General features: G+C 40.6%; 1 protein-coding gene across 3 annotated transcripts in view; it reads left to right on the forward strand.

Moving 5' to 3' along the window:
• The first annotated feature begins 7,050 nt into the window (after positions 1 to 7,050).
• The window catches only part of tle2a (TLE family member 2, transcriptional corepressor a), a 51,064-nt gene continuing 33,114 nt past the window's right edge, over positions 7,051 to 25,000 (forward strand). For 2 of the 3 annotated variants that reach the window (XM_088426101.1, XM_088426102.1), the window contains exons 1-2: positions 7,051 to 7,530; positions 24,767 to 24,927. In XM_088426101.1, coding sequence (XP_088282227.1) covers positions 7,507 to 7,530; positions 24,767 to 24,927 — 185 coding nt within the window. In that variant the 5' untranslated portion in view covers positions 7,051 to 7,506. The remainder of the gene's footprint in view (positions 7,531 to 24,766; positions 24,928 to 25,000) is intronic. The other variant, XM_088426100.1, reaches the window with a different exon arrangement.

The raw sequence follows: 25,000 nt of genomic DNA on the forward strand, positions 1-25,000 counted from the left end.
AGTACCGGTATAAATCTGGCATTTCTGAACAGCAATTACTCATTTGAAAATAAACTCGAGAATTAAGCGAAATAATACAATAAGTGACAAAGAATTTAATATTTTGATTAGCCAAGAAAATCACACAGTGGTGTCTTAAGTCGTAAGAGCAATGCAAACAAAACAAAGGTGACTTATAACAGCTCACACACTCACACACGCTCGAAAAATATGAATAAAGTGTTTGCATTCATTCTGTTCTGCATTAAAATTCTCTGGTCCGCAGTGAAGGTGCGAGCCAGGCTTTAATTTACTTTAACGGCCATAACTGCGCAGCTATTTTCGTCCACACGGCCCCTCGAGGATTTGCGTGTGTGTGTGATGTGTGTGTGTGTGGGTGGGGGGGGGTCACAGCAACACACAAACATCCACTTTCATCAATATGCTCCTTATTACAAGAAACAAAGTCGTAGCCATTCAAATCACTGCCTTCTTGGGCGCTACTTTAGCGACGCTGTGTGGCACACGTTTGCTATTACAATGTGTTGCCGTAAAACGAGGTCCAGTGTTGTGAAAGGTCGCAAACCAATCACTTAACGTTAAAGTGTGCAGCAAAAGTGTACCTTGGGCTAGACGGACTCTGCAGTGACAAAAGCAACTTTCTTCCACCTACAGTAGATAATCAAAGATCATTCGGCAAACTACTGTGCACTATTGAACATTAGTGCTCTTATTTAATTGTCATTTCCAATTTAGTTTATTTTTCATAAACCCCAATTAAATAGGTGCATTGTTTTGTTTTTTGTTTGTTTGCACAGCGCGACCAATTTTTTTTTTTCCTCCCTTTCACATAGTCCTTGTTTCCTTACTAATTTACTCCTTCTTATTATCCATCCTATCAACTCTCAATACCAGTGGCGGGCAGTACTTTTTTTTTTCTTTTTTCTTTTTTAATGATATAAACATACATTGCAGAATCAGCAACAAAGTACAATATTAATGGACCAGTGGCGGGCAGTAAGTTTCACACATATGCCTTCTGTGAAGTCAGACTCACGAATAACTGGCCCTCATGCACACACGTACTTATTTTTGGCCTACACAGGCTATTTTACGGAGCTTTTAAACGTCAATAAATTCGCATCCGCTATTACAACTTGTCATTATACGTGATGCTGTCAAAACTTAAAAAGAAATCGAACTAATTTAAAATTAATATCCACGAAATTTTATGAAGTCAAAATCTCAGTTTAAAATAGAAAGAACGTAATTATATTTCTTTACTACGAATTGAATATGAATGAAATAAAATAACACAAACGTGTTAAATATGAAACAATAAATAAAGAAAAGGCTTGCACTCACCAAAACAAACGGCAATCACAATCGATCAGTCCTTTCAATATCTTCCAATTTTTCTTCACCTTTTCATTATGGAGGTCTCTTTCTCTTGGCACTGAGATGTACAGTGTATCCACTCAGGTGTTCCAAAAGTTTTTTTAAAAACACCATAGCGCATTGAGGAGCTCACTTTACCTTCGAACTGAGATGTACAATACTGTATATCCACTCGGGTATCCCCATAAAAGCACCGTAGAGCGTGTGTCCAGCCGTGCTTTGGTGTCTCGTTGCTGCCTCGGTTAAACAATTGAAGTTTGCCGATCCAGTGTAGCTCCGAACACCAAATCGATCCTTTGCAAGCAAAAAGCATTCGCAGGAGAACTATTTGCCAGGGTTAGCTCAGAAATATGGCCAAGTCGGAACAGGTTCGCTAATAGCTATGCTACGCCCCTAAACCAATCAGTTGCTTCCTTGTTGAGCATTGCACCACCTTTCTGCAGTAAGCAACCACTCACGTCACGTTCAACGTGAGGCCTCTAGATGGCGAACTTATGGCTTGATTACAATTTCAGCAGTCTATTATGCATTAGGGCCACTGACATATCCATCTGGGCTTGCGCAGAAGCCTGCTCCATGTTGGTGTAAATGCCCTGGCTTCTGGCTAAGGCGGGTTACATACAGCCTGGTTAGTTGAATTCTAATTGGCTAAAAACTCTTGCTGGCCCTGATGCCCCACCACTGCTAAATTCCTGCCTTTAAGATGCCTTCTGTTCTTTGCTTTCTCCCTTAATTCATTCTGCAATTCATATATCTGCCTATATCCTATACCTTATATCCCTGTCTTATCATATATCCTCTAAATCTTACATTCTACCTTCCTTTTTCCTACATTCCTTCTTTCCTTCCTGCATCAGTATTTCTATCCGTCCTTTCCTTTCTTCCTTCCTTTGACAACATCCTACCTTCAGAGCGTGCTTTTGCTTCTATTTTTAATCTTCCTTTTTCTGTTATTCCTTTGTTCCTTCTGGAATCATCGTTTTCATCACTCCCTTCCTACCTATGACAACATCTTACATCCCTACCTTCAGTCCGCCCTTTTCCTATCTTCCTTCTTTCCTTCCTCCCTCCCTTCCTTCCTTCCTTCCTTCCTTCCTTCCTTCCTTCCTTCCTTCCTTCCTTCCTTCCTTCCTTCCTTCCTTCCTTCCTTCCTTCCTTCCTTCCTTCCTCTCTGTTATGTCAATTAAAGAATAAAAAAAAGAATTAAAGAAATATTTAGCTACTTTTGACACCCAGCCTTCTGAAGTAGTTTCTTGTGTATAGTTCACACTTTTAAGTGAAATTTCCTTGAATGGGTTTGTTCATAAGAGAAAATGACAACACCCGCAGAGGTGCATTTGCATTCTCAAGTAGTCATGCCTATTCTTGTGTAAAGTGGCCATTTTGGGTCTTTTTTCGCATTATCCAACTGCGATACGCTATACACTATATGCCTATGATGCAGTCTTGCAAAATTTAGCGATTTATACACTGTGTATAGGCTACAACATGGTGCCAACAATACAAAAAGCCAAAGACAAAACAATACTCAAGTTAATTAATTTTGCAAGTTACTTTTTTCTGGGGTGCTTGTATTGTGCTGGCGTGCAGCTTTGACGCTCAAGGCCAGCCTAGCTTTGAAAGACTGGGGCATGTCATACCTTTGTTCCATTCGATGAAAGAAAATATTCATCTCACCCTTTTGCCTTAGTCTTGTTCTGGTGAAGGAAAACAACTGAGAATTAAACTATGAATACGCCTTGTCATTGAAATGAAGTGTGTGAATCAGGTGGAGACTGTGGAGCGTAGAAAACAACATTAGGGGGGCCTCCGCGCTGGAATTCCTGAGGACCCTCATTCACATAGCCGTGGGCGTATATGCATCTGTTTCATGTGTGTCACCAGGGGTATTTATTTGTATTTGCCTGTGTGCGTGCGTGTGTTTGCGTGTGTATGCGCCACTGCTGATGTGGGTCATTACCCCCTTCTTTTCCCCAAGGGGCTATGCAATGGGAGAGTGGCGGATGCTGCATGGCGTGTGTGTGCGTGTGTTTGTGTGAGTGTGCGTGTGTGTGTCCGAGTGTTTGTGTGCGTGTAGCGGCTCGCATCAGGGTGGGGTTGAGGTTGCGTCCCCGAGGATCCGAGACCAATAAATCACTGCGCCGTCTCTGCTCTGACACCCAGCTTGTCTGATGGGGGACAGCGATGGTGGGAGTGGGGTAAGGAAGGTGGGGGTGAACGGGGGAGGTGGAGGGTTAGATTAGTAAGGGGGTGAACATAGGGAGGGTGTTACTCCATGTAACAGCGCTATGGCCTTGTCTTCCTGCCATTTTTGACCCCAGCTTAAAGACGCCAGGGAAATGGGGCGCTTTATATTGTAAGACTCAGCTGCATTTAAAGGGATAGTCCACTTATTCAGGCATTTTCAGTGGTAAAAACTTCATATTTTCTCTACAGTTAGTTGATAACTATGTACGTATATTCTTTTTCATATGCAATTATTCGCATTACTGACATTATTACCATTGTTGACAGAAAATAACATCACCTCTGCTCAAGGCTCAGGTAAAGTCTGACACTTTATGTTGATTATGTTTTTCTGGACAAATATTTATTAGTAATTAAGGATTTTTTTTTTTTTTTTGTGAACAGATTTTTACTTAAATCCCAAAAGAGGATGCTTTATTTTTTATTGTTTGTCTGCGTTCTGACAAACATTTATTTATAAATATTTCTTTTCGAGAACATGTCTGACACTTTGTTGAATATACAGTATATTGTGGACCAATACAAATTTAGTTTGAAAGATTTTAAAGTTTAATAAATAAATCAGACACTGATGGCATGTTTTTAGGCCTTTTTTTTTTAGTTAACCCAAAAACGCTGGTTAAGGGGGTACTCGGCTGAAAACATATTTCATTAGGGGTACGTCACTGAAAAAAAGGTTGAAAACCACTGCTCTAGTCTACTGTAAATGTGTTTATTCATGAGAAAAGAGCAACACTGGCTGGAAACATGCGACCAGCCTTTCTTTGTTGATGGTGCCACTGTGCCATTTACTAATTATTGCAAATTCTGTAAAATTTATTTGATAACCATTATTTTTTAATTTATTTTAAAAATGATGCCACTTGCTGTAAATTCATCATGGTATACCACACGTAGTAGAAACCAATCCCAGCTCAACTTGCAAAGTCACAAACCCAGAAAACAGCTAAGCCGTGGTTAGTCATAACCTGATTGGTCATTTACAGTTGAAAGCAAGTGGAAGTGTTTTTTTTTTAATGTATTAATTTAACATGGAAAAATAATGATATTAGATCAATTTTGGGTCAATTTGACAGCCCCAAAATTGGGCATTTTGTACAAGACAACATAAAAAAATTGAGTTATGAGTAAAACAACCCTGAACGTCGGGTCAAATTGACTAAAATAATAGAGTCAGCACTTTTTTTTAACCCATAATTTGGTAAATTTTTAGAATGTAGAAAAATATGAACTTTTTACTGCTGAAAATGCCTGCATGCGTAAAATAACAATTTAAGAAGACAGGCTATGGCAAGCTAATAAGTTGGCAACATTTCGTCAGCTAACACGGCACTTCCCGTAAGGCTATTCACACAACTTCCTGTGTACTGAACGATAGTACTGAAGCTCACTTTACGATCGCACAAACGCTTTCCCAGCATACTTGGTCGTTACTCGTTACAAGTTAGGCCTACTATTGTGACTGTTAAACCTCTTTGACGAATTTATTTGTGCAGTCAGGGGGGTAAACAGTTACGGCAATGATTTGTCTGCTCGTGTACCTAAAAAAACAAACAAAAAAAACCCGTGAGTCAAAACTAATGAGCCACTCGGCCCCACTCGGGAAACCCCCAGAATGTCCCAGATGACCACTCCGTTTATTGTTCAATATCACACTCGATGAAGTCATCTGCGGAGGTCTATGGGAATCGTTCCAAGCCTCCCCAGGTGCTCCCCGCATTCCTGCGCTGCAAGTTGTGATTATGAAGGTATGCAGGCCCGTCCTCATCATCGTCCCCTTTTTCCATTGTTTTAGCCAGCATGCGCCCATGTGTTCATTCGCGCTCGCCTTGCGACCTTCGCAGTTTTACGATCTCACACGGGACGGCTAAAAGCAAAACTCTCCTTTGCCATTGTTGGCTTGACTTTGATGTCCCGTCGCTTGTGCGGAAAACCGATTTCACCGCTGGAATCCGGCCAATGCACACACACCTTCATCTGACCTGCCAATAGCAATATGCAGTGTGTGTCCTTTACTTATCTTTTCTATTATCTATATTATTGTTGCCCCACCCCCCCACCTTCACACCCTCTACCGCCATTGCGTCCCGCTGCTTCCACGCCACAAGAAGCCGCTTCCCATGCGTCACATTTCTCCTCTTTGACTTTATTCTAATAAATGTGATGCCACAATCGGAGATGTTGTGCATTAAAATTCAGCGGGGGAGTTAAAAAATGGCAATAAAATGTGTTTTTTCCTTCCACAATTGCCTCGCCACATCTTCCATTCCCTTACGCACACACGCACGCACTCACGCGCGCACACACACACACACGCACACACAATTTTTTCATCCCTGATGTGCACCCCCCCACTGACTCGTCTTTCTCAGCATCCCCCCTGCTGTCCTTCATCCTTTATTCTCTTCCTCCTCCTCCTCCCCCCTTCGCCCTCCCCCTCTCTTTCTCACACACATAGTTGTAGCCACACACAAACATGCACACACATCTATATTTTCCAACTCCACCTCTGGCAGGTTGTGATTTCCACTGTCAGAAATTGCTTTTTCAATATCTCTCTCTCTAATTATGAGCCCCGCTAAAGGGGTCTTGCCACCAGAATACCAATTTTCTACAATTTATTTCCTTCTTGGCTGGAATAATTCTCTGCAACAATGAAGACATCACCCGCGTGCGTGCGAGTGTGTGTGTGTTTGCTACATTATCACTAGTGGGCCCGTCCAATCCTTCCCTTGAGGAGGTGATTAGCAAAAACACAGGGCGGGTGGGGGGGGGGGGGGGGGGGGGGGGTGATGATGCACATCTTTCAGTCTTCCCTCCACGCCAACCAGGACAAAATGTAAGATGTTTAACAAAGCACCGTCAAACCTGTGGCGAGAGAAGCGGAAAACCACCCAATCTCAATATACTAGCCTCCACACCACCAAGCACCACCCCCTCGCCGCCAACAAGGGGTTAATTCAAACGCCCACCACCTCCTTTCCTTCCTTCCTTGATTGACGTGCAGAAGCCCTTTTATCCAATCAGCGCAGAAGCCGCCTGCTCCCCACGTGGGTTTGCCGGACGCCAATTGGCTCGCTCCACCAGCTCCGAGGCTGAGCCCCACGTGGAGAATTTCATTCAATCACTACTGAAAACAATTCCACGGAGCCTCGTCTTTTAAATAAATGTGTTTTTTAATTACGCCGACTGATGTAAACCCAATTATATAAAAAGCTCATCTTTTTCACGAAATAGCAATACCGAGTAGCACGTGTGGACTTGTCGTAATATTAAAAACAAACTATGGATGTGTGTGAGCGTGGGGGTGTATTTAAGCCCCCCCCCCCCGTCTTTCCTTGAAGAACTCATATGTTATGTCCCATTGAGGATGAGAGAGGGGGGAGAGAGAGGGTAAGGGAGAGGGTGAGGGAGTGTTGTGTGAAAGGAGTGCAGGCCAAACGAGGGAGACAAAAGAGGCTGCGGCTGCATTCAATGTGCTGCTGCTGTGTTGTGTGTCCGTCGGCGAGCCGCTCCTCCTCCTCTTCGCCGGGAGAGAGAGAGAGAGAAAAGGAGAAGCGAGGCCACCCGATATCGCACTTGCTGACGGACATATCTTCAAGTTTTGGGAGACTTTAGTGGAGAGGAAAGGCTTCCAAGCAAGACCGGTTCCTCGCCCCTCCTGCGCCGGCCCTCACGCGTCGAGAGCCGGGCGGCGGTGCTCTGGGAGAGGCGCAGTTGGCAGAACAAAGAAAGGCGAGGAATGAACGAGCCATAAGTACAGCTTCCGTGCCAAAAAAAAAAGAATAACAAAAGCCTCGTGTTCCTCGACCCAGTATTTGCGCCTCGCCCGGAGGACAAGAAGGACAATAACCGCGCGGAGACGCACGTTTGGCGGGCACAATGTTCCCTCAAAACCGAGCACCGGTAAGTAGAAACTCTCCATGAAACGATGATATCCCAACAATGCGCCATTTCCGGTTACTCGGTTATTTTTGTTTGTTTTTTTTTGCTCGGTGACTGATAAAGGTCAGGTTTATTCCGTATCGGCCGACCGGCGAACGAGTAAGGAGAACTTTTGGGTGTCTCCACCACAAACATGGAGCTTTAATTCCACGCTATGCCCTACTGTAGTGTGTGACGTGTAGAGGAGTGATGATGGGGATGAAGAGAACATGTGCTTGTCCTTTTGCTCTCGAGGCTGAGGGAAGTGAGTTAACTTCTTGATGTCACATCCTCAAGTAACCTTTCTTGACCCCCCCCCCCCATTTTTAATCTCATTGTGGTATGTTTGTATTGACCATTAACTGTAAATATCATCAACAAAATCGATCTAGTCATTCTTTGCGATGTCTCTATCGCAAGATTTTGGCTGACAAAACAGCACATCTTTGAGCACATACAACTGCGTGAACCTAATTGGTTAAATTAATATAGCCTACCACTGCTTGTTAGAACATACAACGTCACTTTCGTCACCACATTGCTTTATTGAGCCAACAGTAACTAACAAAGTAAACCCCTAGGCGCACTAATACACTAACTAGCTGCAATGGCCTCAACCATGCTAACCTGAACTAACACTACACGCATTCAAACTCACTGACAGCACAGTGAACCTGCATATTTTGTATTGTGCATAACGCCTCAGAAAATTATGTCTCCCACTAGGTTCATGAACATAAATTGTGTTGAACAAAGATGGTCAATTTATTTCATACCTTTACACGCTGTTTGTTTTTTAAACCATTATAATGGTTATAAAAAGGCAAATACATAAATATAAGATACTTTCTTATAACATGTCTAAAGAGATTGTAGCATGCTAATTTCAGCGTTGCTTGACCAAGATCAATAAGTCATATTTAGCATTTACCACAACCCTTATTTGCACCCTTCTCTTGTGTGTCGTAACTAGACCCCCAATCAGGTTTCTTACCCTAGCATGGACATAGGATTGATCGTAACTCGCAACAACAAAAAGGCAAGATGATCAGGGATTAAAATCCAAACTGTGGCCATTTAAGCTGCTTTGGTCGTTAGGGTGCAGTCACAGTAATGCTGAACATGTTTTTAAAGATGAGCATTTATACTGGAATATCGCACTTTCCATATTGTTCGGTGTACAAAAGATATTTGGCCAAGTCCAGTCCTTGGGAGACCCCATCGAGCCTGTTTTTGAGGTATATTTATGTGTATTTCCATGACCACAGCAAATTCAAATGTCCATCTTATAAGCAAACTTTGCAAAAGTCTGATAACCATCATGGTTACTTGAATCGGGTGTACCGGATGAGGGTTACGTGGAAAATAGGCTGTCGAGGACCGGACATGGGCACCCCAGGCTGATTACTATGTATTGTAGCTGTGGTGATAGTTATCACTTCTTTGGCACATTTTTTGTACAAGTATTGCGGTTAATGGGAAATATGTACAGTCCCAGTGGTATTTATTGGTGGAAATGGAAGTGGGAAATGTTAAACTAATTTTCCAAGCATCCCAGATTTATAAACAAGTAATGTATGCAATAAGTTTGTTTTTTTTTTTTTGAGGGAAAAAAAATCAGTAGGGAAAGGGTTAAAGTGCCTTCTGCTAATTCAGTGCTTCTCACTTATATTTTGTCAAGACCCCTTAGGAAAGAGAAAACATTTCACGCTCCCCCACTTGACATGCTTACCATAAATAAGATTATTATCTACAAACATTGTATAAGTATACCTAAACTTGTATCCTTTTTTAGCATTAACAAAAGAATAAAAAACAATATAAATCAACTTTCAAAAGCTGTTCATTATTTTTTTACAGCGTTTATCAGGGGTTACACCTTTGTTTAAAACAGACAAAAATAAACAAGTGCATCAAAGCAGCAAAAAAAAAGATAAGTTCTTATTTTATTGCAACTACACTTTTTTATGTTGCAATACACTTGTTTATTGCAATACACTTGTTTATTGTAACATGACAAAAACAAAGCCTTTTCGCTGGGGTCATCCAAGCCTCCCCTGACATCACCTCATGCCCCCACCAGGAGGCCCGCCCCACTTTTTGATAAGCACTGTGGTAATTGAAGGTGTGCTGTAGCCTGGTAAGTTGTCTGAACAATTCTTATTAATAAATTGACCATTAGCATTAAAACACGTGAATTATAAGTGATGCTGTCAAAACTTCAAACAATAATAATTTAAAATAAATATCCATGAAATTTTATTAAGTCCAATTTACAAATCGCAGTTTAATATGAGAAGAACATTATTTCATTTTTTTTTTACTATTAATTGAATATGAATGACATCAAATAACACAAACACATTAAAAATGAAACAATAAATAAAGAAAAGGCTTGCACTCAACAAAACAAATGGCGGTCACAATCGATCAGTCCTTTCAATATCTCCCGAGTTTTTTTCTTGACCTCTTCATGCTCTCTTTCTCTTGGCACTGATATGTACAGTGTATCCACTCGGGTGTTCCCAAATGTTTTTTAAAGCACCGTAGAGCGTGTGTCCAGCCGTGCTTTGGTGTCTCGTTGCTACTTTGGTTAAACAATTGAAGTTTGCAGATCCAATGTAGCTCCAAACACCAAATCGACCCTTTGCAAATAAAAGGCATTCCCAGCAGAACTATTTGCCAGGGCTAGCTCACACCGCTGATAGCCCAGTTAGAAATATGTCCAATATGTCCACAGGGTAGCTAATAGCTACGCTACACCTCTAAAGCAATCAGGAAAAGCCAACACTGCGTAGCTTGCTTGTTGAGCATTGCGCCACCCTCCTGCAGTGAGCATCCACTCACGTCATGCTCAACATTAGACCTCTAGATGGTGATCTTGTGACTTGGTTGGCTATTACAGCTGTCTGTTAGGTTATAGGGGCCGCTCACATATCCATCTGCGCTTGCGCAGAAGTCCGCAACTGTTGACAGGAATGCCGCATCGCCTCCGGGACCAGTCAGATTACATACAGCCTGGTGACACAAGTTAGCTGAATTCTAATTGGCTAAAAATTCCAATATAAAACTACAACACTAGATGGAGCGTAACCAAATGAATATAATATGACACGAAAAAAACAGAATATGGAGAATCATTTTATAAATAAAAAAATATATAATTTATATGTTTAGTAAAATAATTTGAAATGAAATTGACTTTCATTGTAGTTATTAAAGTTTATTATGATAATGATGTCATTTTATGTTAGCCCAGCAAATAAGGCCTTTTCCACTTCCAATCTCTAAGTTGTGTCAACGTTGAAAGATATATTAATTTTAATGGTACCATGTCCCACTAGTGGCCATTTTACCCCTTATGGGACATTGTACCCTGCTTTTAATTTATGTCAATCAAGTTAGGTGGATGGCTTTTGAGCTGACTGAAATATATAAACACCGGTCCTCTAGCTGCCTGAAGTATCAATTAAGGACTCCCTCATTTGCCTAACCCTCATCTCCATGCCACCGCCATGCCACCCACTGACGGTGTTTTGACATTCATGTCTCTCGCTACGGAAGCAGATTAAACATGCAAATGTGAATCCACACACAATTCTTGCAAGCCCTACCGTTTTTTAATTTTGAGTTTTCTTTTAAAGGGACCTTTGCCATATTAGAAGCGTCATTGTATGTCTTTATCAGCCTTCTACCCCCTTTGCACTTCCTTTGCCGTGATCTTGTGACCATCAGCAGCTGTGTGTATGTAGTAGAGGGCCTACAGGAAGGCAGGGCAGGAGGCAGACTGCGGCTCTGCGGTTTCCACTGTAAACCCAAGCCCTCTCATCCAGCCACTCCTCGCTGTGTTCCTGCGAAATGCCCCAAGCCACATCTTAATGTATGGGCAGGCATCCCAGGGTGAGAGGCGCAGTCTGCGGCGGCACTCCTCGCAAAAGCGATGACCCTGTTTCTTTTTCAGAGCGCGCACACACAAAGCCGGGAAGTAGCTCCGATTTTCACCTTCAAGCGAAAGGCCCGTCAAGTTGGCACGCGATTTCCTTCGTGAAAGGCCACGCGGCCAATAACCTGTCACTGCTGTGACATATGCGACCTATATATACGATAAACATGCGGCTGTGTCTGGTGTGATCAAACATATTAATTGAAAATCTGATTACAGTCAGTTGTCGCACTCAATGTATGAGCATCGGTTCATAGCGTGCAATTTATTTATTTATTTTTCAAACTTATTTCATACTTTTGTCCTCAGGAAACAACTTGGCATTTATAGGATACAATTTATATTTATACATTTATAGGCTGCATAGGTAGAAATAGACATTGATTTTATATTCATTATTTAATTGGGCCCCAGCACTGACCACGGCTTACAGATTTTTATCATGAATCACTTCATTAGATTGTACACCTTTGCCATGGCGACATACTGTTTCAATGAAAAAACATGCAGATTTTGAAATGCTGACAAATTTGACTCGGAGGTGAAAAACATGAACTAACATGAATTAAACAACAACAAACATGAATTAAACATCTGATTATAATCGGACGTTATGGTCAATTTATGGTAAATGCTGAGCATTGGTTCATTGTGCATGATCTTTTTGAACATGGATTTTTTTTTTTTGTCCTCAAAGAATTCAACTTTCAGTATTCTGTGTTTATATTTCACTCTCAGCTTTTCAGTCTAAAAGAGAGTTATGTTATATGGTCCAATAGTAGAACATCAATCTTTATATCTTTATTTACATATTTACTACAGCTGTGTCTTAATTATTGTGAGAAATTAGTAACATGATCAGGCTTTTCACATAAACTGGTAGCCCTTCGTATTATTCTGTACCAAAGAAGTAACTCTCAGTGTCAAAAAGGTCGGTGACCCCTAAGATATAATATAATGTGGTGTTAAGTCAGTCCTTCTCAAATAGTGGGGCGTGTGGCACGAACCAATGGCAGGGGAGGCGTGCAGGGAAACGGTCTCAGTTTCAAAGTCTGCAGTATTTGTGAACTTTTTCAATTAATGTCAAGACTGTTTTTAATGTTTTTTTCCCCAAATCGCATTAATCACTAAACGTTAATCAGCACAATATTTTATACCGTTTTCTTAAGGTTAAAATATTTATGATGCTGGTATTAATGTTCAATTAACATGTATTATTTATTCTTTTTTTCAGCATCTAACCATTCAGTTGATCTAAAAAGTTTCAAGGTTGAATAAGAATTGACATATATGCACTTTCTATCTATCTATCTATCTCTATCTGTCTATCTGTCTATCTGTCTATCTGTCTGTGTCTGTCTGTCTGTCTGTCTGGCTGGCTATCTAGCTTTCTATGTCTATTATTTCGGGCTCACTTGATGCACTTAAAGTGACAATATGAGAGATTAAGACCATTTTCATTAAAAAAAAATACTAAATAAACTGAATATAAATTGAAAAAACTTGCAAATAAATGTTTTTAACAACCAACTGTAAGTTTAAAATATAATCGTTGGTCTAGTTATCATTAAATTATATTACATGGGGGGTGGCACTCCTCCAGAGTGTCTTTTATAGCTACCGACAGCCGGATGAGGAGTGTGTATTGCTGCGTTTACCGTAATGCCCCTATGTGAAAAATGACATATACTCCCTTTTTAAGGCTTTTTTTTTTCCAGATTCAGAATAAGTTGGTACCTGTATAGACTCTTTACAAAGTAAAGTTAACATTTGCTGAAAGATGTTTTTTTTTTCTTAATGTTAAAAGGAAATAGTCATATTTATGCAATCTTCATAGATTATCTACCGTATTTTTCGGACTATAAACCATGGCTTTTTCCTAATGATTTGAACCCTGTTGCTTATAGTCCAGTGCGGTTTATCTGTTGTTTTTTCATTTATCTTTTTGCTAGCCCCCAACAAGCAAATGTGTGTATCTGTTCGAGGTTACAATTTATGGAACAATTATGAAATAGAACTAAAAAGATATTAATCAAATTGAAAAAGAGAATGTATAAAATGTTGGTTAAATTTGTGACTTGTAAATTTTCTATGCAGTACACAGTATATAAGATTTTATTTATGTATTTATGATTGTATATATGAATTATGTGCAATGTGGTTTTATGTTCACTAAAATAATCTAACAAAGGGAGATTAAAAAATGCTACTGAAGTATTGATTTCTTTTTTGAACCGCTATTAAACTAACAGTATTCTGTTAGTGTTGAAAATATCCGTCCATCCATTTTCTATAAATATGTTGGGACTAAACATGCAGGCATGTTCAGTCTGTTAAAGGGAGTATGTTACTGTTGGCAGACAATTACAAAAAATAAATAACAAAACAAAAAAAAAAAGATAAACTTCCTTGTACCATCTTTTTGCATAAATATCTCATGTTATTACATGCAGTTCATAGTCCAGTGCGGCTTATCCGTGACAAAAATCATTTTTTTACTCATATTTTTCTGCTGCGGCTTATATACCGGTGCAATTTATAGTCCGGAAAATACGGTAATTTCTAGTCAGCGCAGTGAGTGGGGAGCATGAAATATTTGCAGGGCTTTGCAAAAGTAATTGGGAAGCACTGTTTTAAGCTCACTCTGTCTATTAATCGATGACATCTTTGCTAGTGTTTAAGCACAGTAATGTGGTTCTCAACCATTTGTGAACTACCGACCGGTTTCGCATAAAGACGTATGCATTTATTGTTGTCAAAGCGACATGTTTTGTCGATATGGTGGAGCTTGTGATTTGAATGAAGTTTTCATTTGTGCTCACTACTAGTTGGTCTTAATGGACATAACATGGTGAAGAGAATACAGCGTCACTGCTGAGGAGAATAAGAGCAGAACATGCTTCCCTCATTCTTTGTCATGTGATTGTTTTGGTATGAATATTTTAGGACTAGCCGTGATCAGAATAGCCAAAGATAGTGAGACTAACCACTATTCTCAACCGCTACCATCTTATTTTCGTGTTTGCGAAGCCATGCAAACGTTATGAAGACTGCGTCTCTTTGGGTGGACATTTCACTGCTTCACAGAATCATAGCGTAGTCCAGCATGAGCAGCAGACAGGCCTTGAAAGTCCTCTGTGAATTAGCCCATTGGAAGACAAAGTGATTAGCAAATAATCGTCAAAGATGAAATATCAACGTAAACATATAGCGTCACTCATAAGTAAATAATATTGTCTTCGTAAATTCAATTCGTTTTTCATAAAGTACAGATCGACCTAATGCGATGCTTGCTAGTAGATCTCGGTCAAGAGACTTCAAACAAAGTCGTGTAAAAAAACTGGCGTTATCCAAATATGCTATAAAAACCTCTATAAATTTGTCATTTGAGATCACGCGTTACATGTTGCATGCACACATTTGCTTTGGCTGGGTGTGGAGTCAAAAGACATTTTCCATGGCCTTTGTTCAGTCATCACTATGTATAGCTAATCTTGTATGTCTCCAAATGAACATCCCCGCTGTCTTGTAATATTCCCAACTGTCCTTTTCCTCCATTTTCTACAGGACAATACCCTCGTTTGGGGGGAGGGGTTTGCTAATGGCCACTTCTGTTAGTACTCATGTCGTCTGTTTCGATCAAGCTTTTGCCCTGCTCAACAGCAGCTGTCAGTGCAAAGTAACAGATCCGCACTCACGGTGTTCTACAATGAAACCTACTGTTTCTGTACTTTAAGACACCGCGAAATCCTTTTAAAAACCATTAGCTGTAATAGAATAATCCTTTGATTTGGTTAGCACCTCGAAACATTGGACACAGAAAACGTGTTTTTGTCTGGTTCGGCTTCAATTCCTGTGTTGTTTGCTTTTTGTTGTGATGGGCCCTCACAGGAGGCATCTTGTCTTTGTCCCCATCTTCCCTTTATGAATAGATGCGGTTAAAATGGATTTGTCAACCACTTTTTGTCCATCTCTTGCCCTGTCTCAGTGGATTGTTTTAAAGCTAATTTTGTCGCAATGCCCATATATGCGCTCGTGCTTTGTACACAGACTTCACTGAGCCATTTCACTAAGCACGGAGATGTAAAGCGTTATCACAAAGTACGTGGGAAAGAAACTTGGCTGAAGATACTGCATGTGAGCCTGTTGATGTTATATCATGGAAAGTAGAAGAGTTATAGGTCGCAGCACTCAGAAAGGTTCATCGTCTGCGCCAGCAACTCCCTCGTCGGTTTCGGGCCGCTGGATAGTGGTATCATAAATGATTGCATTCTGTGGCTTATTTAACTTTTGTGTTATTTCTCACATTTTTTTTTCAGGGGCAATAAAAACTGCTTAACAGCAAACTACTCAATAAAAACACACCAAAAATTACCATTAGAGAAACCAGAGACATAAATCTGTCTCTCACTAGCAATCACTACAACTTGTACATTACATTGTTGTCAATTAAGTGGACACTCACAAACAAGAATATTTTTGGAAACGCAACACGGAAGGTCCAACGCAAACGATGGTTTTATGTTTACAAATTGTTCATGCAACAGGGAAGGATTTTTCATCACATGGCAAAATGACTGACACTCTGTTAGTGCTATCCATGTTCTTTTTTAATGTGATTGTTCTGCATTTATGTATGTCGTTGAAGTGTTTTTTTTTTCCCCATGCAAATAGTTAATTATCACGATTTTAACACCACTTAATTAGGTTGGTGACAGACTACGGTGTGTTGCAACTTGCATTATTGTCGCAGGAGCAAACCTCCGTCATAAACCAACCACACCCTCTAATGCTGGGGTCCCCAAACCTTTTCACTCGAGGGCCATATTACTCTTCTCAGGTGGGAGGTTTGTAACAAATAGTGTGACGATCGCAGAGATGTTTGAACTTGAACGTTTATTTTTTTTCCAGAATGCCACACATAACCAAATATTATTGCCTCTTTCTAGAATGTGACGTTCCATGCATGTGTAAGTCTCGATTGCATGGTCAGAAAGAAAGAAAAAAAAATCCTTATACATCTGTAGTATTGTGGCAAAATGTGGAAGCGGGCCGTAGCAGTTTGGGAACCACTGCTCTAACGGCTTCCTGTGACGTACCGATACACTGTATGTAGCAGCTGCACAACTTGTAACAAAGTATCAAATGCAAATGACATTTTTCTGCGTTGAATTACATTGATTTTAGTGCAGTTTAACTCATTTGCTTTTGTTGATGGCTTTAGACAACAAAAATTTTCATTGAACTGGCAGTGAATGAGTTGATTACGTTTTAGCAACTAGCTTCAAACTCAGTGAAGGAATTTCAGCAACCAAGTTTGTCAGCAAGTTGCTCAATACTACAAGGTAAGGGCAATTGACTGCGTTGGGCTACATCTTTGAAACAAAGTGAATGCGCAAGACGTGGTCTGAAGGCTTCTGGAATTTTAGCAGCAAATGTTATTTGTGGGGCCCAGGTACTGTACCCTGAACAAGGGAAAATGTGATTGACAACCCATCAAACGGTTTGGAATTACAGTACCTCAATCAATACTGTAAGCCTTAAGATAGAGTTTCATATTATTTAAAACTTTAAATACAGCAAATTTTCGAGAGACTTTTTCTACCCTCCAATAACAACCGGAGACTAAACCGAACCCCTCCCTAAAATACAAAGACCATAGCTGCCTACATACAGCTAAACTTGGTCTGACATATAAAGCTGTGCATGTGGTAATAACATTTTTCACTTCAATGTACTTTCTTGAGACAAATTCTGATTTAAATAGGGCTTGGAGGGTGTGTTGTGTGTATTTATAATACATGCTTTTGTTAAACGTTCCTCTACAAAATACATGCAGGGACTACATAACGACATGTGTCAACATACTGTATTCTAGATGATTTTGCCGCATTTGCTAGCATTGTTCCTTCCAATCCAAGAAGCTCCTCGCTTCCCAATCTAATATCGAGCTGGTTAGCGGGTTAGTTGCCGCAGCACTAGTGCACTGCTTTTGGGCCCGGTTTACTTGAGCTCTTTATCATGGCGGCTGCCCACGTGCGAGCGTGACCATCGATCAGCAGCTCGCCTCCTTTTTGCTCAGCCAGTGGTTAGAGTGCAAAGGGAGAGAGAGAGCAGGATAAAATGAAGGAAACGAGGCTGAAGCAGATCTGGGCTTCACACACACGCTGCCGTGGAGGTGCGTCCCGGTGGAATTGGCAAATGAGCCAAGGGGAGGGGCTGGGGTTACCTAATAAAAGAAGGCACCTCCAGCAATTAAGGTGGCTGACAGGCAAACTGTGACTATCTGCTAATGTGGGCTGACAGCACGGAAATTTGAATAAGGAGGCTTGCGGGAGAAATGAGGCAGTGGAAAGGGGCGGCGTGGCGGGTGAAAAAGAAGAGATGTATGGTGCTAATGAAACAGGTGCCTGGCTCCCTGCCCCTCCCCTCTAAGTGCCAGAGTCATTGAGAGATTAGCAGCATGGAGCCAAGTCCAGGGATGCGGTTGCAATGGATTTGTCATTTTGTATTCTCTGGTGGGAGACAATTTAAAACAATGCAAATGGGGCCGTTGCCACTTGGTGAGGCGTTCAAGAAACTGGATTCCGACCCGCTGTCCTGATATTCTAGATGGCAGTTGGGTGTAAATGGGCAGGACAAATGTTAAAATTGCACAGTACAAGCTTGCCTGACTCCTACGTGCCTGAAAATGACTGTACTACAAAAAACGACATTACGACAAATGATTTGAAAACAACATATTTAGCGACTTTTAAAGGCAAAGGAAATGAATAAAAAGTAGCTTTTGGAAATGAATCTAAGAGCTTATGTTAGAGTGAGAGCGGGCGTGTTTTTTTTTTTTTAAATGCTTTAAAAAAAGACATCACTCAGAGGAATGAGGTAAAAAAAAACATACTTTTTTTTTTTTTAAACCCGGATTTAACATCATTTACACATGAGGCAACATTACCATTCGCACGCAGCAGAACAGCTAAAAGCTGTTTCACCGTGCTTACTTTGAATACTGGGCTCAGAACCGTTTTGGGTGTACGCTCGTTCAAATGGCATTTCTCAAATGTACTGTATTCAGGACCCAAACCATTGAGTGTCCATAGGGGAAGTGCATTGAAAGGTTCTGGCAGTCTCTACTGTATATATTGTATTCATAGATGGACACAAGTATTCATCATTTGTAATGAATAATATCCAAACCAGTCAAGGGAATTGACGTAGTCTCTGATTAGGACTCATTCTCTTAGCATTAGCTAAGTTACCTAATTACTCTGCTGTTGACTAGGCCTGTCACTAGGGGTGGGAATCTTTGACTTTGACTTGGGTCTATGATTCGACTTGAGGATTGATTTTTGATTCAAAACGTTTTTTGGACCGAAATGATTTGTTGTAGTGTTACTCAGTGGAAAAACAACAATTAAGCAATGCCACATGAGAGGGATTTGTCGTAATCTCCGTATCTTTTTTTTTTTTTTTTTACTATTTCAGTTACTGGTTCGGTCATTGTTTTTCAAAGTAAAAGCAGATGTTTGCAAATGTCTTATTTTGATTAGATTTTCAGTCTGCTTTTGTAATAGGCTACGGTAATCAGAGCATAATTACTGAAATCTGAACATTTTGCCAATCTCAAGTCAAACGATAGCATGAAACGATTACTCAGTTAGTCAAATAGTTTTTAATTAAATTGATAATCGATTAATTTTGACAGCTCTACTGTTGACTCTAATATACTCTGCTGTCTCCTCTTAGCCTAAGTTGCTGCCCTCATTTTCCTCAGTTTCCTCAGTGTTCTTGACATGCACATCGGCACAGACTATTGTTTGTTGATGATTTTCATTTAACCGATGCAGTTAATGCGGTGCACAGTCGGTATCTTGTTGCGCAACATTCAGTGGAAAACCGACCAGAACTGACATGGGGAAGCTGCACATATAGAAATTGTTTTCAGAGAATTTGGCAGGTGTTTAGAGCGGTCTGTGGGTGAAAGAGTGCAATTCGTGGCTTGACGAATGGGCAGATTGCCACAAAGGAAAGCAGCAGCACAATTTGTGCACGAGGAGGTCGGAATACAATCTCTCTGAGGTGCAGGGTGTAGTAAAACCTTGTAAAGGCTGGGCACACTGCAAAAAAGACAAAAGTTGGCCAGCAGCTACGTTTGTCAAAGAGGTTTTGCGGTTCTGAATCATCTTTGATCATTTTTGAGTATTGCGTTTCTCAGAGCAAGCGCGTCGAAGCACATTTGCATCTGTAAAAAATGTGATCGGTTTTAACAAGAATCTTTCCACGTTAGGCTTTTGAAGAAAATACAATAAGGGAATCTTTTCTTCAAACATCATATTGCAGCCATCACACCCATGTGATAACTGCCATGGCTCCATTTTATATCCGTGCACATCTCGCGTTCCAGCGTGACGGGTGGAGATGCGTGATTGCGGATTTTCATTTAGTCGGCGCCCAGGCCGCTCATGTGAAGGCAATAAAGTGCACATGTGCTCGTAAATACTTGCGGAAAGCGGCATCTTGTACGCATCCGCTGTCTGAGGTGGCGTGTGTGGGCGTGTTGTCTGCTGCGAGGTTGTGTGTGTGTGTGTGTGTGTGTGTGTTTGCGCGCACATTGTTGGCGAGCAAGGATGTGAGGTCATTGTGGTTCTGTTGCCTGCGGTATGAAGGCAACTCAAATGAAAACAGCGGGCACGGCCACACTGTTGGCAGACTCCACAACAAGTGCTTTCGTTTTAATGTCTGCGCTTTTGTCTTGGAGCTCAAGAGTCACAGCAGTAAATGTTTGTATTCTATGTATTTTTTCACTTGCCTAAATAACTATCTTGCACACAATGTAGGGTGTTAACCTCAGTCATAAGGAGCTGAGGTAGTGTGTATCATTAAAAAGTCATCAATAGATGCCACGTTTACGATTATTGCGTTTATGATTATTGCTGTGTTATTCACTAATTATATATATATATATATATATATATATATATGAAAGCAATTTCATTCAACATCAAGACAAAATGGCTGATGAAAACTGAGACTGATGGATTTTCCAGCCTAATTTATGTTTCAAACATGCATTATTAATCAGAATAGTGTGTTTCAACAGGTGGTGCATAGGACAGTTTATTAAATTAAAGTTTTTATTCTAACTTCTCTTAGCCCAGTTTTTCTCTGTTCTATTTTACCAAGCCCCCCTTGGAAAGAGCCCCCCCCATTGCACTTGACACGCTCATTATAAATAAGATTCTAAACGACTTACTATATAAGACTATATAAATTGTATAAGTACCTGTTATAAAAACCTGTTTTTCACATTTACAGAAAAAAAGCAATATAAATCAACAACTATTCATTGTTTTTTTACAGCGTTTATATAGGTTATAGCTTAGTCTGAAACTGGAAAAAATAACCAAGTGCGTAAAAGTGAATGAAAAAAAAAGAATGAAAATTCTTTTTTATTGTAATTACACTTCACATAACAAAAACAAAGCCCCCCCCACCCCCAATTTTATTTGAAAGAAAAAAAAACATCACATAAAGTTGTTAATCCTGCTTGTAAAAGTAAGAGGTACTTAAAACGATACACAAGTGTTGTCCAAGGACAGATTGTGTATGGTAAAAGCATGTTTCAAAGTTAGGGGTGAGGAATGAAAATAACATCAGTCGGATTACTCCATTAAAAAAAAAAGTCTTTTTTTTTTTGTCTAAAAACCTCATTCATCATGTCAAGGACACTCTGGCTGTTCTCGCTCAAGAGACAACTGTAGGAAGGAAGGAAAGTAATTCTTTAAATTGAGAGTAAGACAAAATTGTACACCTTCGCCCTCCATGTATCCTCCCATGAAAAGGCTCAAGTGACTTTACTTCTCTCTAGGTTAATTGGCTTGTGTGCAGGTTTGTATTTGTGTGTCACTATACATCCAGGCAGTGATCATTCGTTAGTGCCGTTCTCTTTTCAGAGTGTGTCCAAATTTTTGGTTCGCCACTCGTCACCCCTCGTATCTTCCATCTCTTATCTCTCCTCCTTCCTTTTCATGACCTCCTTCAAATTATTTGGTTTGCATCTTACTGTATCTGCACTCATTTTACGTAAAAAAACAGCATTTCGATAGATAAGTCTTACTTTCGTTAAACCGCCCTACCCTGTAGTACTTACATATGGCGAAGACGGTACCATGTTGTCACAGATACTTGCTAGAAATCTCTGCCTCTCATGGCAACTTCCTTGACCAGGTTTTGTCTTGTTATTTCATTACATTTGAAGAGAGGACCAATTCTTGGTAATGTCAGTTGTGCCATTTTTTTATCCGTTCACTTGATGAATGCTCTTCACTGTGTCCCTGTGGCACATACAGTATAATGCCTTGGAAATCTTTTGTTCTTTTTTCTGTCTGCTAGCTTTTTCAAAAATGCCCTTTTCATACTGCACTTAGTAGGGTGGAGGGTGCCCTCGACAAACCCATTTATTGTCTATATAGTGCGGAATTGGAGTGCGCACCATTGAATGGAGCGTTGCTGCGCAAGAGGACGTCTGTCGCGACGGCAAGGCGCCTCAATGTGAATAATTTGAGAGCGACGTCGCCGTGACATCAGGCGAGAACCCCCAGTTGAAGAATTTTGTCTCTCGATAGGAATTTAATGCTAATGTGGTCATTTGAGCCAGGGGGTGCACACTTGTGCAACCATGTTACCATGTTAATTTTTTCTTCCTCTCTTTCATTTAGTTCTACAGGTTATGGGTCACATTGTTAGTGGAAAAAAGTTTGGCAATAATTGATCTGGGTCTAATTTTTTTATAGCAGTAAAACCTGTCATGTGAACAGGGGTGTGTAGACTTTCCATATCTACTTTACATGTATGCTGTCGTTGGCACGCTGCGCCACTGTCATGTCAACATGCGAGTTTGATTTTCACAGCTTTCATCCTTCCCACCCCTCCGCACCATATCTCCTCCGTGCTTTTTGGCATCCAGGCTGAGTGATGTTGCCGTTAATTAAAGCTAATGTGTTGCTGATGTGCGCGACTCTCCGATGTGAGAGGAACACATTTTCAAAGGAGCTGTCGCCGCCGTCATTAGGAGTCTACTTGCCGTCGATATTCTGATGCTATAATGGGACGGAATACGACTTGAGTGTTTCTGGGCTTGATCGTCTATTGGCCACATCTAAAGGAGATTTGGCAGGGATGCGAACAGAGCTCTTCGTGTGACTGGACAAACATGTCTGCTGGATGATTCATGTTTCACAAGGACGTTAAGTACATTGAACAAATGGCTGGGTGGGGTGGGCCAGGCAATACAGATAAAGGCTGGGAAAGCTGCAGATAATTTGAGTGACCTCCAAGATAAACTTGAGGAAAAGTGGATCGTATAGGGAAAGTATGTGGCACACAGAAGGATGCATGTTAAATAAACTTTGATTCTGGAGTGGTGAGGAGCGTGAATAATTCTCAGTAGTAGTTGAACATTTCTGAATTGATCCATGCTTTGGTATGTTATGTAGTAGGCTACATTTGAAAGCGCTCCAGGCTTTGCAGATTTTGTAATTTCAATTCATTTTCACGTCCGTGTAAACGGTTAGATTATAGTATAAATGGAAATTAATCATAAAGAAACCATACAATGTTTGTGGCCAGAAATTCTAATAATATGGTTTGATTTTGACACAATTCTCTGTACACTCTGTTTAAAGCAGTTTCAAGGTCAGTTTCTATCCAAGTCCAAACATTTCTACTTGAAATCATCAATAGAAACAGGCACCTATTATCTCTTATGAAATTTCTAAAGACATTTTAAAAATAATTGACATAATTTGAAGGGGAAGTCTAGTCAAATATGTTCTATGGACCATGCGTCTACACTACTGTATATATTGTGTTTGTGGAATATGAGATAAACAGCAAATATTTCTTCCATCTAAAGTGGGGGCCATTTTGTCACTTCTCAACTGAAAATGACATCACAGCGGCTCAGCGCTCAGGTAACAACCAATTACAGCTCACCTGTTTTCTGGGTTTGGTCATTGGACATTCGAAAGATGAGCCCTTAGGCCTTGCATTATTTTCATCAACAGCTTTAGGCAAAAAGGTTGCCCCCTGAGATGAATGAAAACAGATGGATTTTGCTGATTCCACAAACTCAGTTCTAATCAGAATACTATGCTTAGACTAGTGGGGCCACATAGAACACCTATGGTAAAGACAATTTTTGACTTAAATTAATTGTAGATTCATGCACGTTATACAGTTGTCCTCAATTTTGTATTTCTGTTGTAAGTTTTGTTGTGCTTAATGTCTTATGAAAAAAAAAAAAAAAAAAATATATATATATATATATATATATATATATATATATTGTAATCTTATGTTGGAGCCCTTTTTTTAATTTATTTTTTGTTTTTTTACATTGTGCCATTTAAATGGATTTGCCGCCTTGGCATGGGACACCACTAAGTATGAGCAGTATGGTTATTTGTTTTTGAAGGCAAATCTTTAGCTCTAGAACGATGCAAATTTTTCAGGACCATTTTTTTCTTCAATATTTAAGAGCATCGTTGGAAATCTGTTTCATGATTCTTGACCATTAACTTTTAAATTTGTTAATTTCAAATGATAAAATCATATCTATTGTTTCGTGCAGAATCATGAATTTTCACTAAGAAAACTCTTTCCTTTTGAGCATATTATTTTTAGACACGATATCATTCTTGAATAGTCAAGCGCTAACTTCGCAGTACAGCTTGAGCGCCTTGGAGCTTGAGAACTCTCGCTCCCCGTGGGTCCGTAAGCTCTGTGATGTTGACACAGAGTCAGATAGACAGACAGACGGGGGGAGGCCCCGCTCCGCCCAGCCACCCTCGCGATCCAGCGCTCAGCCTTCTTTTGTCTGCTTGTCCTGCAGCATTACACTTAGGCTTGTAGCCTCCTAATTGCTCTGGACCCTGCAGAGAAGGGAGCCAAAAGCGCTAGGGTGCCAAAGACTCGACAGCCCTTATGGGGTCCCCTCCCCGCCACGCTATGCTTTCTTTTCTTTCTCCTTTCTCCTTCTCGGACCTGCAATGAAACAATGAGTGCTCATTTGGCTAAGAAACTCATGCAACCCACGCCCCGCCTTCCCCTCTCCCAAGTCTTTTGTGACCCATTCACATCTGGCAGCGTTGACTATGACACTTGGTAACAGCCCGCCCGCCACCCGCCAAGCAAGTGCCACCATCGTGGCTCGTTGCCACTTCTTGTTGAACCCGTGTCACATGTCAATACTTTTGTGTTTTTCTTCCCTGTCCTCAGGCACCTCTCCAACCACCCCCGGGGTCTTCGGCCTCCGTGGTGGCAGCTGCGGCGGCAGCGGCCGCAGCGTCGGGGACACCCCAGTCGTTAAAACTGACGTACCCAGAGACACTGGATCGCATCAAGGAAGAGTTCCAGTTCCTGCAGACCCAGTACCACAGGTACATGTCAAATCTTATGATGAGGTGGGATTATCAATATTCTTCGTCGATTCCCACTCTTCATCCTCTTTGT

Source organism: Hippichthys cyanospilos, chromosome 10 (assembly GCF_059441005.1).
Source record: "Hippichthys cyanospilos isolate Australia breed blue-spotted pipefish chromosome 10, RoL_Hcya_1.0, whole genome shotgun sequence".
Taxonomy (NCBI): Eukaryota; Metazoa; Chordata; class Actinopteri; order Syngnathiformes; family Syngnathidae; genus Hippichthys; species Hippichthys cyanospilos.